This window comes from Bos grunniens, chromosome 22, assembly GCF_055505025.1.
Source record: "Bos grunniens cultivar Pamir isolate PY7600 chromosome 22, Bosgru_T2T1.0, whole genome shotgun sequence".
Classification (NCBI taxonomy): Eukaryota; Metazoa; Chordata; class Mammalia; order Artiodactyla; family Bovidae; genus Bos; species Bos grunniens.
The window spans coordinates 17,174,951-17,187,948 of NC_141186.1; the positions used below are offsets into that span (position 1 = coordinate 17,174,951).

Below are 12,998 nucleotides of genomic sequence, written 5' to 3' on the forward strand. Positions count from 1 at the left end.
AAGCAAGGCGGAGGAGCTTTTCGATCCTTCCGGTTCTGAGCCCCATCCTATCTTCAGGCCCTTCCTACCTGCAGCCTTTGGGGCTCGGCGAAACTAACTGCCGGGCCGAAAACCTGGCTGCCGAGCCCCGCCCTCCTGCGCCGGGCTGTTCCCTAGGGTACGCCCGTGGCATACCTTCTGCACCCCACCTGCAGCGGGCTAGCTCGCTGCCCGCAACCCTCCCCCCTCTAAAGACTGGGGTTGGTACTCCCGTCTTCCCGTCCCCTTGTCAACTGCAGGGGGCCCTCACATAGCTAGTTCCGGGGCGGTTGCTCTCACCGACCGGAACTGTCCGCCCCTCCCGCGGCCCCGGGGCCGCTGGAGGCAGCGAGGAGTAGGTAGAGGGGGCGGGGGCCGCCATAGGGTGTCCTTAGAGGACTGGAACCCTGAAGGCGGGACATTGGGGCGATCCATGGGTGGGGCCAGCCATTAACCAGCCCCACTTTTCCTGTGCCAGGCACTGAACTGAGCTCTTGACTGGCATCAACTCTAAATCCTCAGAACATCCCAGGGAGGTAGGTACCATTATTACCCCCATTTTTACAGATTCAGACTTAAGGGAAAACAGACTCAGAGTTAATTAACATGTTCAGGGCTACATAGACATAGGTCAAGCCTGGGCTTGAATCCAGGTATATCTGGCTGTCCAGAGATCCAGGTATCTCTTTACTATCTGGGGCAAAGAGAAGGGGCAGAGGTGGGGAGGGGTGAGACAAGAAGAGGCTGGGAGGCACGAAGAACATTAGCATAAGTACCGGATGCTTGGAACTCTGGGCTCAGCAGAACCCAGGAAGAGTGGAAGTGAAGGGAAGAGCATCAGAAAGACAAGCATAGTAGTATAGTAGTATATCATGGCAGTTAGGTGATCAAATTCAAAACCACCTGGATTCAAATTGCATGTTGGTAAGCTTGGACCTGCACCATCCTTACAAAGTCTGTTTCCTCATCTGTAAAATGAAGATGAGCATGGTCCCTGCTCTTAGGGTTGAGTGAGGAATTCAGTGAGCAACCAGTAAAATGTCTGCCCCTCACTTGGCACACAGTAGGTGCTGGAGAATAGGAGCTAAGCCATCATCCTTGTCAATAGGGCGCTGAAACCTGACTCCCCGAAGTGTCGGTGGATGGAAGGAGCCCTTGGACTCTTCTAGTGCCACTTTTCCCCCCATCAATGGTCCTTTCCTCTCCAGCTCCACAGGGTCCCCTATCCTGAGCCATGAGTGAGCTGAAGGACTGCCCCTTGCAGTTCCACGACTTCAAGTCTGTGGACCACCTGAAGGTCTGTCCCCGCACACAGTAGGTGCTGGAGAATAGGAGCTAAGCCATCATCCTTGTCAATAGGGCGCTGAAACCTGACTCCCCGAAGTGTCGGTGGATGGAAGGAGCCCTTGGACTCTTCTAGTGCCACTTTTCCCCCCATCAATGGTCCTTTCCTCTCCAGCTCCACAGGGTCCCCTATCCTGAGCCATGAGTGAGCTGAAGGACTGCCCCTTGCAGTTCCACGACTTCAAGTCTGTGGACCACCTGAAGGTCTGTCCCCGCTACACAGCGGTGTTGGCCCGCTCTGAGGATGACGGCATCGGTATCGAGGAGCTGGACACATTGCAGCTGGAGCTTGAGACCCTGCTTTCCTCTGCCAGCCGACGCCTGCGGGTGCTTGAGGCTGAAACCCAGGTTATACCCTACAGAGGGGACATCACTACAGGGATGTCACTACAGGGACATCACTACAGTCCACTACAGGGATGGACTGTGACAAGTTATGGGATGTGTCATTGAGTTAGCCTCAGCTGCTGAGGCCCAGGTTACAGGATCTCAGGGGTGAAGAGAGAGACCCAAACATTGCTCGTGTGACACATAAAATATGCAAGAATGTGCATGCTCCTTCTAAAATGTGAGATTTCTTATTCACTAAGCATCTAGGGACCCCCGCCACTCCACAATGTTCTGGGTCTGTAGAGTTAATTAGGACAATTCCAGCCTTTGGGGAGTGTGCCAACTAAAGGGAAGGGGAGGTCAGACACGTATCAGGTGAATTGCTGTTCTGATTAGGAGTACTGGGGGAACTGGAATGGGAGGCCTGGATTTGAATCCTGCTGTTTCTGAGCTGTGTGATGTTGCAAAACTTACCACCTGCTTCTGCAGATCAGTCCTCTGTCTGCAAAGTGGGCTGGATAATAGGACCTACCCTCAGCTTTTGTGAGGATTAAGAGAGATTTTTACAAAGGCTCAGCCCAACGTCTGACACTTAAGTAAGCATGTCAAATGTTATTTATTGGTCTGACTCTCATTATTTCTATTTATGGCATAAACATCCTCTGAGCCCTGTGTGCCAGGTGCTCTGCCAGGACCTGGGGACCAGAGATGGCTGAGATGAACTTCCTGGTCCCCAATAGCTTATAATCCTGTTGAAGAGACAAGGTACTCCGTTTATTCTAGTTATGACCAGATGACATGATCGGGCCTAGGGGTGCGAGGTACCAGAGACTCCTGTAGAAAGAAGATGGCATTTTAACTGAACCTCCAAGATGAATAAAATTAACTTGTGGTCCCTGGGAACCCATGGAAGCTTTTCGGGTGGGGCTGTGGCACAGTCTTTTAGCATCTAAGAAGTAGAGAGCTGATACAGGAAAGGCTTTCTAGTCATGGTAACATTTAAAGTGAAGGTTTGCTGGGAGCCATACGTGCCTTCAGTAGAAAGTTACTGCCAGCATGTTTTCCTCGGGCTAATATGCACTGCATTGTCATCTACTCGTTGGACCTGCTAAACACTGTGTGACCAGGGTGGGTGCTGCAGAGGTGAATCAATACAGACAAGTGAATGGAATGAAGACAAGTATATGAAAACATCTTGTGAGCTGGGCACAGAAAAGGAGCTGAGTTTTGCAGTATGATTAGGAGTTTGCTAGATAAAAAAAGGAAGGGGAGAAACTTAGAGCCTTCTTGAGTTCCAGATCCTAATTTTTCATGGGGAGATGGAGTTGTCCTGTGTCTTCCCTTCTCAACCTCAGTGACAGTCTTTGAATTTCAGATCCTCACTGACTGGCAGGATAAGAAAGGTGACCGACGATTCCTGAAGCTGGGTCGAGACCATGAGCTTGGAGCTCCCCCCAAACATGGGAAGCCCAAGAAGCAGAAACTGGAAGGGAAGGCGGGACATGGGCCCGGCCCTGGCCCTGGGCGACCCAAATCCAAAAACCTTCAGCCCAAGATCCAGGAATATGAATTCACCGATGACCCAATTGATGTGCCACGTATCCCCAAGAATGATGCCCCCAACAGGTTCTGGGCCCAGGAACATAGATGGGCCTTGGGATTTGGGCACTGGAGGCTGTGGAGGGGCCTGGGGCTGAGGCTGGTGGGGCAGGGGCACCCCCTCAGGCTCTGCTTCTCCCTGCAGATTCTGGGCTTCGGTGGAGCCATACTGTGCTGATATCACCAGTGAGGAAGTGCGCACGCTAGAGGAGCTACTGAAACCCCCAGAAGATGAGGCTGAACATTACAAGGTGAAGACCCCAGGCCTAGATAGACATGATGGAGAACAAGAGGGCTCAGAGATGCCTCAGAATCAAAGATCACAGAGCTATATATCATCTTCTTTTTCTCTCTCCCCAGCCTCCTGACAGTTCCATTAACCCACTCAGACACCCAGGTTCTAGCTCTCAGCTTCCTCCCTTCCACCCCGCTACATCCTAAGGCATCTTCTTCAGTGAGGTCCTCCCTTTGTCTCTGTCATCCCCTTTGCTTTGGCTCAAAAATTCATCAGCTTTTACCTTTACAGCCTCTTAACACTTGCTTCCCTCTAGAGGGATTCTCTCTCCCTTTTTATTGGATGCACCAGATGGCATGTGGGATCTTAGTTCCCTGACCAGGGATCGATCCTGCACCCCTTGCAGTAGAAGTGAGCAGTCTTCAGCATTGAACCACCATGGAAGTTCCTCTCTCTCTTTTTTATTTTTTTAATGTATAGAAGTTTTTTTTATTTTTAGTCTTTATGATGAAAATAAAAGAGGTTCCGTTAAAGAAAATTTAGAAAATACAGAAAAATGTTGGAGGGGAATTCTCCCATAGGTCTGCTGTCATGATTAGAGGTGCTTAAAACACAGCCTCGTGTGGCTCCCACTGCCCACAGACTCAGGTCCAAGCCTCAGTCTTTGGTAGCACAGCCCAGGTGCCCCTCTCCAGTGTCCTTGGCCACACCACCTCTTTACTGCTGTTATTTGCCAGCCCCACCAAGCACCTTACCCTCACTCCAGGCTCACACAAGGTCCTTTCTGGTCTCTGGGCCTCTGCACATGCCCATCTCCTCTTGGCAAACTAACACCCTTCAAGTCCCGTATTGTACGTTACCTGCACCAAAATGGTTTTGCAGGTTTCCCAGCAGAAGGTTGGTCTGTCTTTTGCACTGCCACAACACCCTAACCTACTCTGTCACTCCACTTGTCTGAATTTTTAAAAAGCTTATTTGAAAAGGTAATCTGTACAGGCAGTCACAAGTTTAAGCAGTGCATAAGCTATTTCTCTCTCATTTCTGACCTTAAGGCCTGTAGTTCTCTCGAGAGATAATAGCTGTCAACTGAAATTGTCTGTGTACACACACCATTGTGCACCTTACATCGTGGAAATTTTCCTGTACTGCCTTCTGTGTGTTTTAGTTGTTTATGTACCTGGCTTCTTTTCTAAACTGTGAGTGTAAAGATTTTTATCTCCTGTATCTCTTCTCACCTGAGGCTCAGGCCTCAGCCCTGGGCTAGATACTTGGGAGACAGATAAATGAAGGAATGAGGGTGAACTAAGAGCCTGTTAGCAGTTCCAAGTGCACAGAGAGACCATGCCACACCCCAGGCATCGCTGGCCTGTATTTATCTCTTTGGGGCTGGGTGGGATGTCTCCCACAGATCCCGCCCTTGGGGAAGCACTACTCCCAGCGCTGGGCACAGGAGGACCTGCTGGAGGAACAGAAGGACGGGGCCCGGGCAGCAGCCGTGGCTGACAAGAAGAAAGGCCTCATGGGGCCCCTGACCGAACTGGACACTAAAGTTAAGTCCCTCACCTCCCCGCCCACCCCAGGCTAGGACTTGAGTTCCCAGAACTTCAGCCCACCAGTCTACCATGTTTCTGCCCAATGCAGATGTGGATGCCCTGCTGAAGAAGTCTGAGGCCCAGCATGAGCAGCCAGAAGACGGGTGTCCCTTTGGTGCCCTGACACAGCGCCTGCTGCAGGCCTTGGTGGAGGTGAGTACCCCCAGTGCAAAACAGGAACCACTATCACTCTATTTCAATGTTTAATTGTTTATTGAAGTGTATATTTAGAAAGGTACGTAAGTCATAAATGTACAGCTTGATTGATTTTCACAAATGAGCACCCTTGTGCAACTAGTCCCAAGATCACAAAATAAAACATCATTGGCATCCCTGAAGGCCCTCTCGTGCCCCTCCCAGTGTTTAACCTCCCCCACCTCCAGGGTAGCCACTACTCCACAGTTACTTTTGTGGAGCATTAGTGAAAGGCCCTGTGCAAAGGGCTTTCTACACATCCTCTTGTTAGAGGCAGATAGTGGTTAACCCCACATTACACCGAACAAGGTTGAGGCTCAAAAAAGGGAACTGTTTGCTTGACATCACACAGCTAATAAGCGGAAGCAGGTTTCAAACACCAGATTCAGCGTCCCTTTCTTTATGCCCACTGACTATCCCAAGGCATGTCTCGTCACCTTATGAGCCTCAGTTTTCCCTCTGGCTCAAACACAATAGCATTTTTCTCTCCCATGTAGTATTCTGGGCACGTGTTCCAGATCAATTGAGCTTGGGGGAGATCTCTGTTCCACATCATCAGACAGGGACCCCAGGTTTGCTGGCTTTTGAATTGTTTAAAAAAATGCATATATGTATCTTTGGCTGTGCTGGGTCTTCGTTGCTGCTTAGGTTTTTCTCTAGTTGTGGCGATCAGGGGCTACTCTGTAGTTGGGGTGCTCGGGCTTGTAATTGCAGTGGCTTCTTTTGTTGTGGAGCACGGGCTCTGGGGTGCACAGGCTCAGTAGTAGCAGCTCCTGGCCTCTAGAGCACAGGCTCAGTAGTTGTGGTGCCCAGGCTCAGTTGCTCTGCGGCATGTGGGATCTTCCTGGTTCAGGGATCAAACCTATGTCTGCTGCATTCCACAGAGCCACCAGGGAAGCCCACTTTGCTGTCGTAAACATGAGCTCTGCACAGGGTCATTCCAAATGTGACTGGCACTCCAGCCCACAGAAAAAGAGCAAGGAGGAGTGTGTGAAGGTCCCACTGGCTGTGGCTCTTATCTCGTCTAATCACTTTCCATTGGAGAGTATCTGTCACATGACCACCCTGACCACAGGGGAGGCTGGGAAGTGGGGTGTATCTGGGTAGCCATTAGCCCAGCTCCTGTGGAGGGAAGACGAGAATGGCTTTTGGACAGCCAGCCACCTCTGCCACGGTACAGCCCCTGTGCTCAGCACAGCCCCTGGTGCACTGCAAATGCTTAACGAGCCCTAGTTCTTCTCATTACTGCTGTTGAATGTTACCATCACTCTTCTGTGCTCCCTTTTGTATCAGTACAAAAACAAGAATTTATAAAATGATGAAAGCTTTTTGGAGCCAGTTTGGGAAGACTTCCCAGAGTGGGTGGAATGCAAAGAAGAAAAGATTATTTCTGGTATGTGAAGACTGTCCATGTAGGTCAGAGGGAAGCAGGAAAATGATAATACTACAGCTCTTTCTTCTTCTGACCATCTCTGTGCTCTTCTAGGAAAATATTATTTCCCCCATGGAGGACTCTCCTATTCCAGACATGTCTGGGAAAGAATCGGGGGCGGATGGGGCAAGCACCTCTCCCCGCAATCAGAACAAGCCCTTCAGGTGAGTGACATCATGTCCACACTCCACAGTCTGGCCTCTGCTTCTGTTGACTTCTGTCAATCCCAGCCTGGGGTGGTCTTTATATTCATAGAGAGACTGAGAACATTTTTATAAAGTCCAATAGAAGTCACATGTGCGTGCTGGCCAAGCACTTCCACATACACAGAGTTAGTTCAGGGTTTTCATTATGGCCCTGTTCTCACTGTAAACCTAAATGTCCAACTGGAGGGGACTGGCTGGCTAACTCGTTGTAACTCCATATGATGAAATAACTTGCAACTATCAATCATATTAGAGAAATATAATTAATTGATATGAAAAGATGGGATCAGTAGAGTGATAAGTGGAAAACATTAGTTGTAGCACAATATGAACAGTATGACCCTGTTTTTACTTAAGATGTATTTAAATGTGTATACATAGCAGGTAACAAGCTAAAATAATACATAATAAAAGTGGGAAGAGGGACTTCCCAGGTTGTCCAGTGGTTAAGACTCCACACTGCCAATGCAGGGGGTGCGGGTTCAATCCCTGGTCAGAGAACTAAGATCCCACAGGGCCATGAGTGTAGCCAAAAGATTAAAAAAAAAGTGAGACTAATATTTAACACAATCTAGAGTATGTATAGTATTTATATAATAGTAACATAAAATACATATTTTTATGTATATACCATATGGGAAAAAAATGGTGTGTAATAATAACAGATAACATAATAATTCTCTCTAGGTTGTTAGCATTATAGGTTTTCCTGTATTTTATATTAAATAATATATTGATATCTGTTGCTTGTGTCTGAAACAAGATCAAATGTGTCTGTCTCTGTATTTTGATATGTAGATAGACAGAGAGGGTGTCCCAAAGAGAAGGGAAGGTGTTTGCTAGCTTGGGTGCCTCAGAGGGGCCCCCCTACAGGCTGGCCTTGAGCTGAGCACTGCCCTCCCCTGCAGTGTGCCGCATACGAAGTCCCTGGAGAGCCGCATTAAGGAGGAGCTGATCGCCCAGGGCCTGCTGGAGTCTGAGGACCGCCCTGCAGAGGACTCAGAGGACGAGGTTCTGGCGGAGCTGCGCAAGCGGCAGGCTGAGCTGAAGGCGCTCAGTGCCCACAACCGCACCAAGAAGCATGACCTGCTGAGGTGAGTGTGGATGGAGGCCTCGGCCGCAATGGTCACCTTCTGGGAGCTTGACGGCAGGCTTTTCAAACCTGGCAGGGCCTCTGAAGACCTGAGGAGCTTTGAAAAAAAAGTCATTGCTGGGCACCACCCCACTGGTTATATCTCAAACATTCTAATTCCCCTGACTAGAGCTGAGGCATCTGTGAGTTATTTATTTACCTCAAACTGTGGTAAAAACAAATAATAGAAAATTTTACCCTCTAAACCGTTTTCAAGTGTACAGTTTAGTAGTGTTAATTATATTCACATTGTTGTGTGGCTTAGTTTTTAATCCTCTCCATGCTGATTTTCTTTTTCTCCCAAAGTGTGCTTTTTTTTTTTCTTGATTCTTGTTCTTTGTTTTTGGTGCCAAAACTCAGGATTGAACCAGGGACCTTTTGTTCCCCCCAAGTTTTATAGTGAAAATTTCATACATGTAGAAAATCTGACATACTAGCACAGTAAACACCAATATACTCTCTACCTCAGATTATCAACTGTTAACATTTAGTTGGGCATCTGTGATTATCAGCCTCTCACCAGGAATTGACCAGTGTTGAAGTGCAATGTCATTCATTTTGTATTCATTTCCATGCATCTTGCCCTGCATTGGTCACAACAAGGATGCAGGTGGAAACCAGAGGCAGATCACGGGAGGCACTGCCATTTTATTGGGGAGATAGACAAACAGCCCAACTAAGTCCCCTTGCTTCTTATAGGCAGGTGCTGTGTCTTCACCTCACAGAGCCCCAACAGAGCAGGGCACACTCATCCATTTGGCCAGGTTGCCTATCTCTTAGACCTGGTGCTGTGGGTTAGGAGAAGAGGCAGGGCAAAGGGCTTACAGTCATTGCATGAGTGGTTGGCAAAGACATGCACCATTAGGAAAGAAAGTTGCTGACGAGCTGCTGGGGTATTTAAGGATGAGGGTGTACTGAGTGTCTACCATGTACCACGGGTTTTATGTCTGCCCTCTTACTTAATCTCCTGTACAGCCCAGAGAGTAGCTGGTAGTTTTTTCCCTGTGCACCAAATGAGGAAATAAAGGCCCAGTGAAATGAGTGCTCTGCTGAAGGCCACACAGCCAGCAAACAGCCAAGCTGTGACTCAAGCCCAAGGCTGAGTCCAAAGCCTCATTCTAGTTCCCTCTCAAGGGCAAGAAGAGGAAAATACAGATAAAAGAGTATGGAGGAAGGGAGGGCAAGGGCAGAGGGGGAGAGAGAAGTAGGGCTGTGCAGATGTGGAAGTCAGGGGCAGTGAAGGAACTAGATTGACTGTCAGAAGGCCCGCATGTACCCCTCAGCCCTGCATGGACAGGCTGCAAGGCATGTCCTGCCCCGAGCAGCAGCTTCCCCTTCTGAAAAATCAACATGTTAAACTATGTGGATCTCTTTAGTGACCTTCCAGCTCCACCATCAATTGAATTGATAGGTCAGGTTCCATTCAGAGGCATCAATTTGGCATCTCACTTGCCTCCTGTAGACCTCAGGCTGCCTGGACCCTTAGATGGCTCTGGAATTTGGATGCTGAAGTAAGCAGGTCTTTTGCTGGCACCGGGACACCTTTTAAAGATAGTTGGGAGCCAGCCTGCTTCGATTCAGATTTCTGCTCACTAGCTGTGGGATCCTGGGGCATTTCTTTCCCTCCTTGAGCCTCAGTTCCCTCAGTGGTAACAAGAATATTAGTAGTACCTACCTCACAAGGTTGTTATGAGGATTGATTGAATTACTGTTTTTGAAGAGGCAGTACTTGACACAGGGCACCACCTAAGTGTGGCTCAGTAACTTTGCTTTTTGGTATGGAAAGGTCCACGGTCCCCGGGTAGCAGATGGGCTCAGTCTGGAAGAGGGAGGAGCCCCTGTCCTGGTGGGCTTCCCATAGCATCTGGTTGGCTGGTTCCCATAGGCTGGCGAAGGAGGAGGTGAGCCGACAGGAGCTGAGGCAGCGGGTCCGCATGGCAGACAATGAGGTCATGGATGCCTTCCGCAAGATCATGGCTGCCCGGCAGAAGAAACGGACCCCCACCAAGAAGGAGAAAGACCAGGCTTGGAAGACTCTGAAGGAGCGCGAGAGCATCCTGAAGCTGCTGGACGGGTAGCTCTCACCCCTGCTCAGGCCACCTTCCCCTGGCCTGGGACGGGAGGCCCACTTCCTTCCGGCTTCCAGAAGTTTGGCCTGTGGCTGCCTAGCTAATGTCAAATGGCAGCGGTCTCTAGAGGCTGGGCCCTTCCCTGACATGTTCTGGCATAAGTCTGTATAGCCAGGACATGAGAGGCCCTGCTGGGCTGGCCTGGGGCCCAGTCTCTGCTTGGTCCCCCAGATGAGGAGGGGCTTCATTTCTGGGTCTTCCTCACCCCCTACCCTCTCCACCCCTCACCCTCAAGGACTTCTCCATTGTGGTTTTGTAAAGTGCAGACTTAAGAATAAAGCGACTGAAACATGGTTTTTTTAAAAAGCATCCAGAATCTCTGCATGTCTGTTACTGTGGGGTAGAAAGGAACTGGTGGAGTGGCAGAGTTGACTAGGGCATGCTCGATGGCTCTCAGCCTGTGGCCACTCACCCAGGTCATTCATTCAGGGAGAACTTTCTGAAGATATCTGTGACCACAGGTAACAACATCTCAGCTCAGGGTGGTTTGACAATAAGGACATTGTGTTAGCTAGGGGTTTGGTGCTCCGGGGGCAGGGTGGCATCCACCAGGGTTGACCAAAGGGCCAGGGATCTCCACACTCCCATGGTGTCAGCTTTTGTCTGAAGTAGGTTCCCTTCCTGCTGTGCAGTGGCAGCCAGTAGCAGCTGATGGAGGCCAAATGCTTCCTTATTTCTGTCCAGCACAAGAGGGCAGGAAGGCATCAGCTGGCTTCCACGGCCCACCCCGAAGAGCAAGAAGCCTTTCCCAGACACCATTAGGTCTCACCAGCCCAATCTCGGTCCTACATGCCCATTCTTGAACCCTGGTGGATGCCACCCTGCCCCCAGAGCACCAAACCCCTAGCTAACACAATGTCCTTATTGTCAAACCACCCTGAGCTGAGATGTTGTTACCTGTGGCCACAGATATCTTCAGAAAGTTCTCCCTGAATGAATGACCTGGGATGACTCTAATGGGTTTAAACCACTCTCTATGAGAAAGGAGTCTGCTTCCCCACTAAGCCTAAGGTAGTGAGGAGACAGGGTAGAACAGATGAATAAACAGACTCTTGTCTCTGTCTCCAATTGTTCCTAAACTATAATGTCAGAGAGTCGGAGAATAATTTGCAATTTACTGTGGGAAGGTTGAGGTCCACATGGAGGTGTGGGGGGGCAGAGATTCCCTAAGGAAGTGACCTATGAACTGAGCCTTAAAGGAGGATGGCCAGGATGGCCAACATTCTTATATGGCCAACACCTCTCCTGTTAGAGAACTGCCTTTTTCCCATTCCACCTAGCTCTGTGGGCTGTCAAAAGAGGGTGGACATGTGACACCAGAACGGCCAATCTCAGTCTGCCATCCCTCTAGCCACAATGATTGGTCCAAAGAGTGGGCAAGTGACTCAAGCTGGGCTAATCAGAGGCCTTCCGTAAGACTGCTCTATGGATGCTGAAAGAAAGGAGGACTTCTCTTTTGAGAGAAAAAACCACAGAATATAAGCTTGAACCACCCAGTAACCCATTTTCTGGCCACATGGAAAAGTCTGCCGGAGAATACAGCCAATTCAGGAAGCAGAGCCAGGAGATGGAAGACAGAGCTCTCGAACGATATAGCTGATGCCCTGGATCCTCCACTGGAGTTCAGTTATATTCGCCCACAAATGTTTATTTCAGCTTACGCTAGTCTACTTTGGAGCTTTGTCATTTGTCAACTAGAAAAGATGTGACTAATAAAAGTGTATTTTGGCAAAAAGAAGGGTGGCGTGCGGTCCTGAGAGAAAGGACAGTGTGAGGGAGGCTCTGCCTCCTGCTGTGTGGCAGTGGAGGGGCGGGGGAGGTGCTGCTGCAGATTTTCAGTGATTCACTGCCCTGCGGTTCTGTGCAGGCTTCTCAGAGAGAAACACCCACACTTAATTTCTAAAATTAAGTGCTCAATAAATTCGGCCTTGTACAAGGCACTGCTAAACTTTTTAAGCTATTGAATCTTCTCAAACATCCCGCATGTAGGTACTAACAATATCCCAGTCACAGATGAGGAAACTTAAGTCTTAGGAATTGATATACCTTGCCTGCTCAAGTAGCGGATTAGTGGTTGAGCATGGTTTCAAGCTCAGTTTGACTTGCAGAGTCTCTTTATGACGCAGCACATTAGGGCCCCACTTCCTTAGAGTCTGCGTGTGGTACTTCAGGTTTAGGTGGTGCGCAACCTCTACAGCAATACACGCAAGCCCTGCCTACAGACCCCCTGTTCTTAGTTACTGCTCGTTTCCATGTCCGTTACCATAAGTATAGTAGGCGTCATTAGCACAGTGTTCCAGGAACAGCAACGATTTTGTGGAGGAGGAAGGATGGCAGCCGAGGTCCCGAGATGAGGTAGAATTGTGAGAGAGGAAGGTAGACATTATAAGTAGAAGGAAAAACCCTAGAAGACTGACTGGGCCTAGTTCACGAGGGAAAAAACGGAACTTTCAAGGATTGGTTGTGAGAATTCTAGTTATTCTCTATTGCACATCTACCTTCTGCCTGGTACTGTGCTGGCCCTTTGCTCCATGTCTTATATGATGCTCATTACACACCTACAAGGCGAGGAGTAACATTTACCTTGCAGAGGAGGACATCCAGGCTCAAGAAGGTTGCACAGCCTCAGTGCAAGAACGGTCACAGCTCTGCTAGTACGATCCCTGACAGAGGTGACAACGACAACAGGACAGGGAGTCCCTCTTATGGCCACCCATGTCCATTAGAGCCGAAGAAGGCCTCCTTTATGGAGCTGGGGAAAGCTGGGTTCCCTTTGAGGAGGGGGA

The 12,998-nt window shown here is 49.3% G+C and overlaps 1 protein-coding gene and 1 long non-coding RNA gene across 2 annotated transcripts; both read left to right on the forward strand.

The window, feature by feature from the left end:
- Positions 1 to 22: 22 nt before the first annotated feature.
- Positions 23 to 1,353, forward strand: LOC147348161 (uncharacterized). The gene is made up of 3 exons (XR_015151070.1): positions 23 to 157; positions 497 to 554; positions 1,227 to 1,353. It is a non-coding gene; the product is annotated as an uncharacterized LOC147348161 (long non-coding RNA).
- Positions 1,354 to 1,450: 97 nt separating this feature from the next.
- TADA3 (transcriptional adaptor 3) lies at positions 1,451 to 10,521 on the forward strand. The gene is made up of 8 exons (XM_086366449.1): positions 1,451 to 1,710; positions 3,068 to 3,318; positions 3,437 to 3,542; positions 4,935 to 5,074; positions 5,166 to 5,271; positions 6,800 to 6,909; positions 7,860 to 8,045; positions 9,969 to 10,521. Exons 1-8 carry the CDS (start codon positions 1,504 to 1,506, stop codon positions 10,159 to 10,161), a joined length of 1,299 nt encoding a protein of 432 aa, XP_086222575.1. The 5' UTR covers positions 1,451 to 1,503; the 3' UTR covers positions 10,162 to 10,521.
- Positions 10,522 to 12,998: the final 2,477 nt, after the last annotated feature.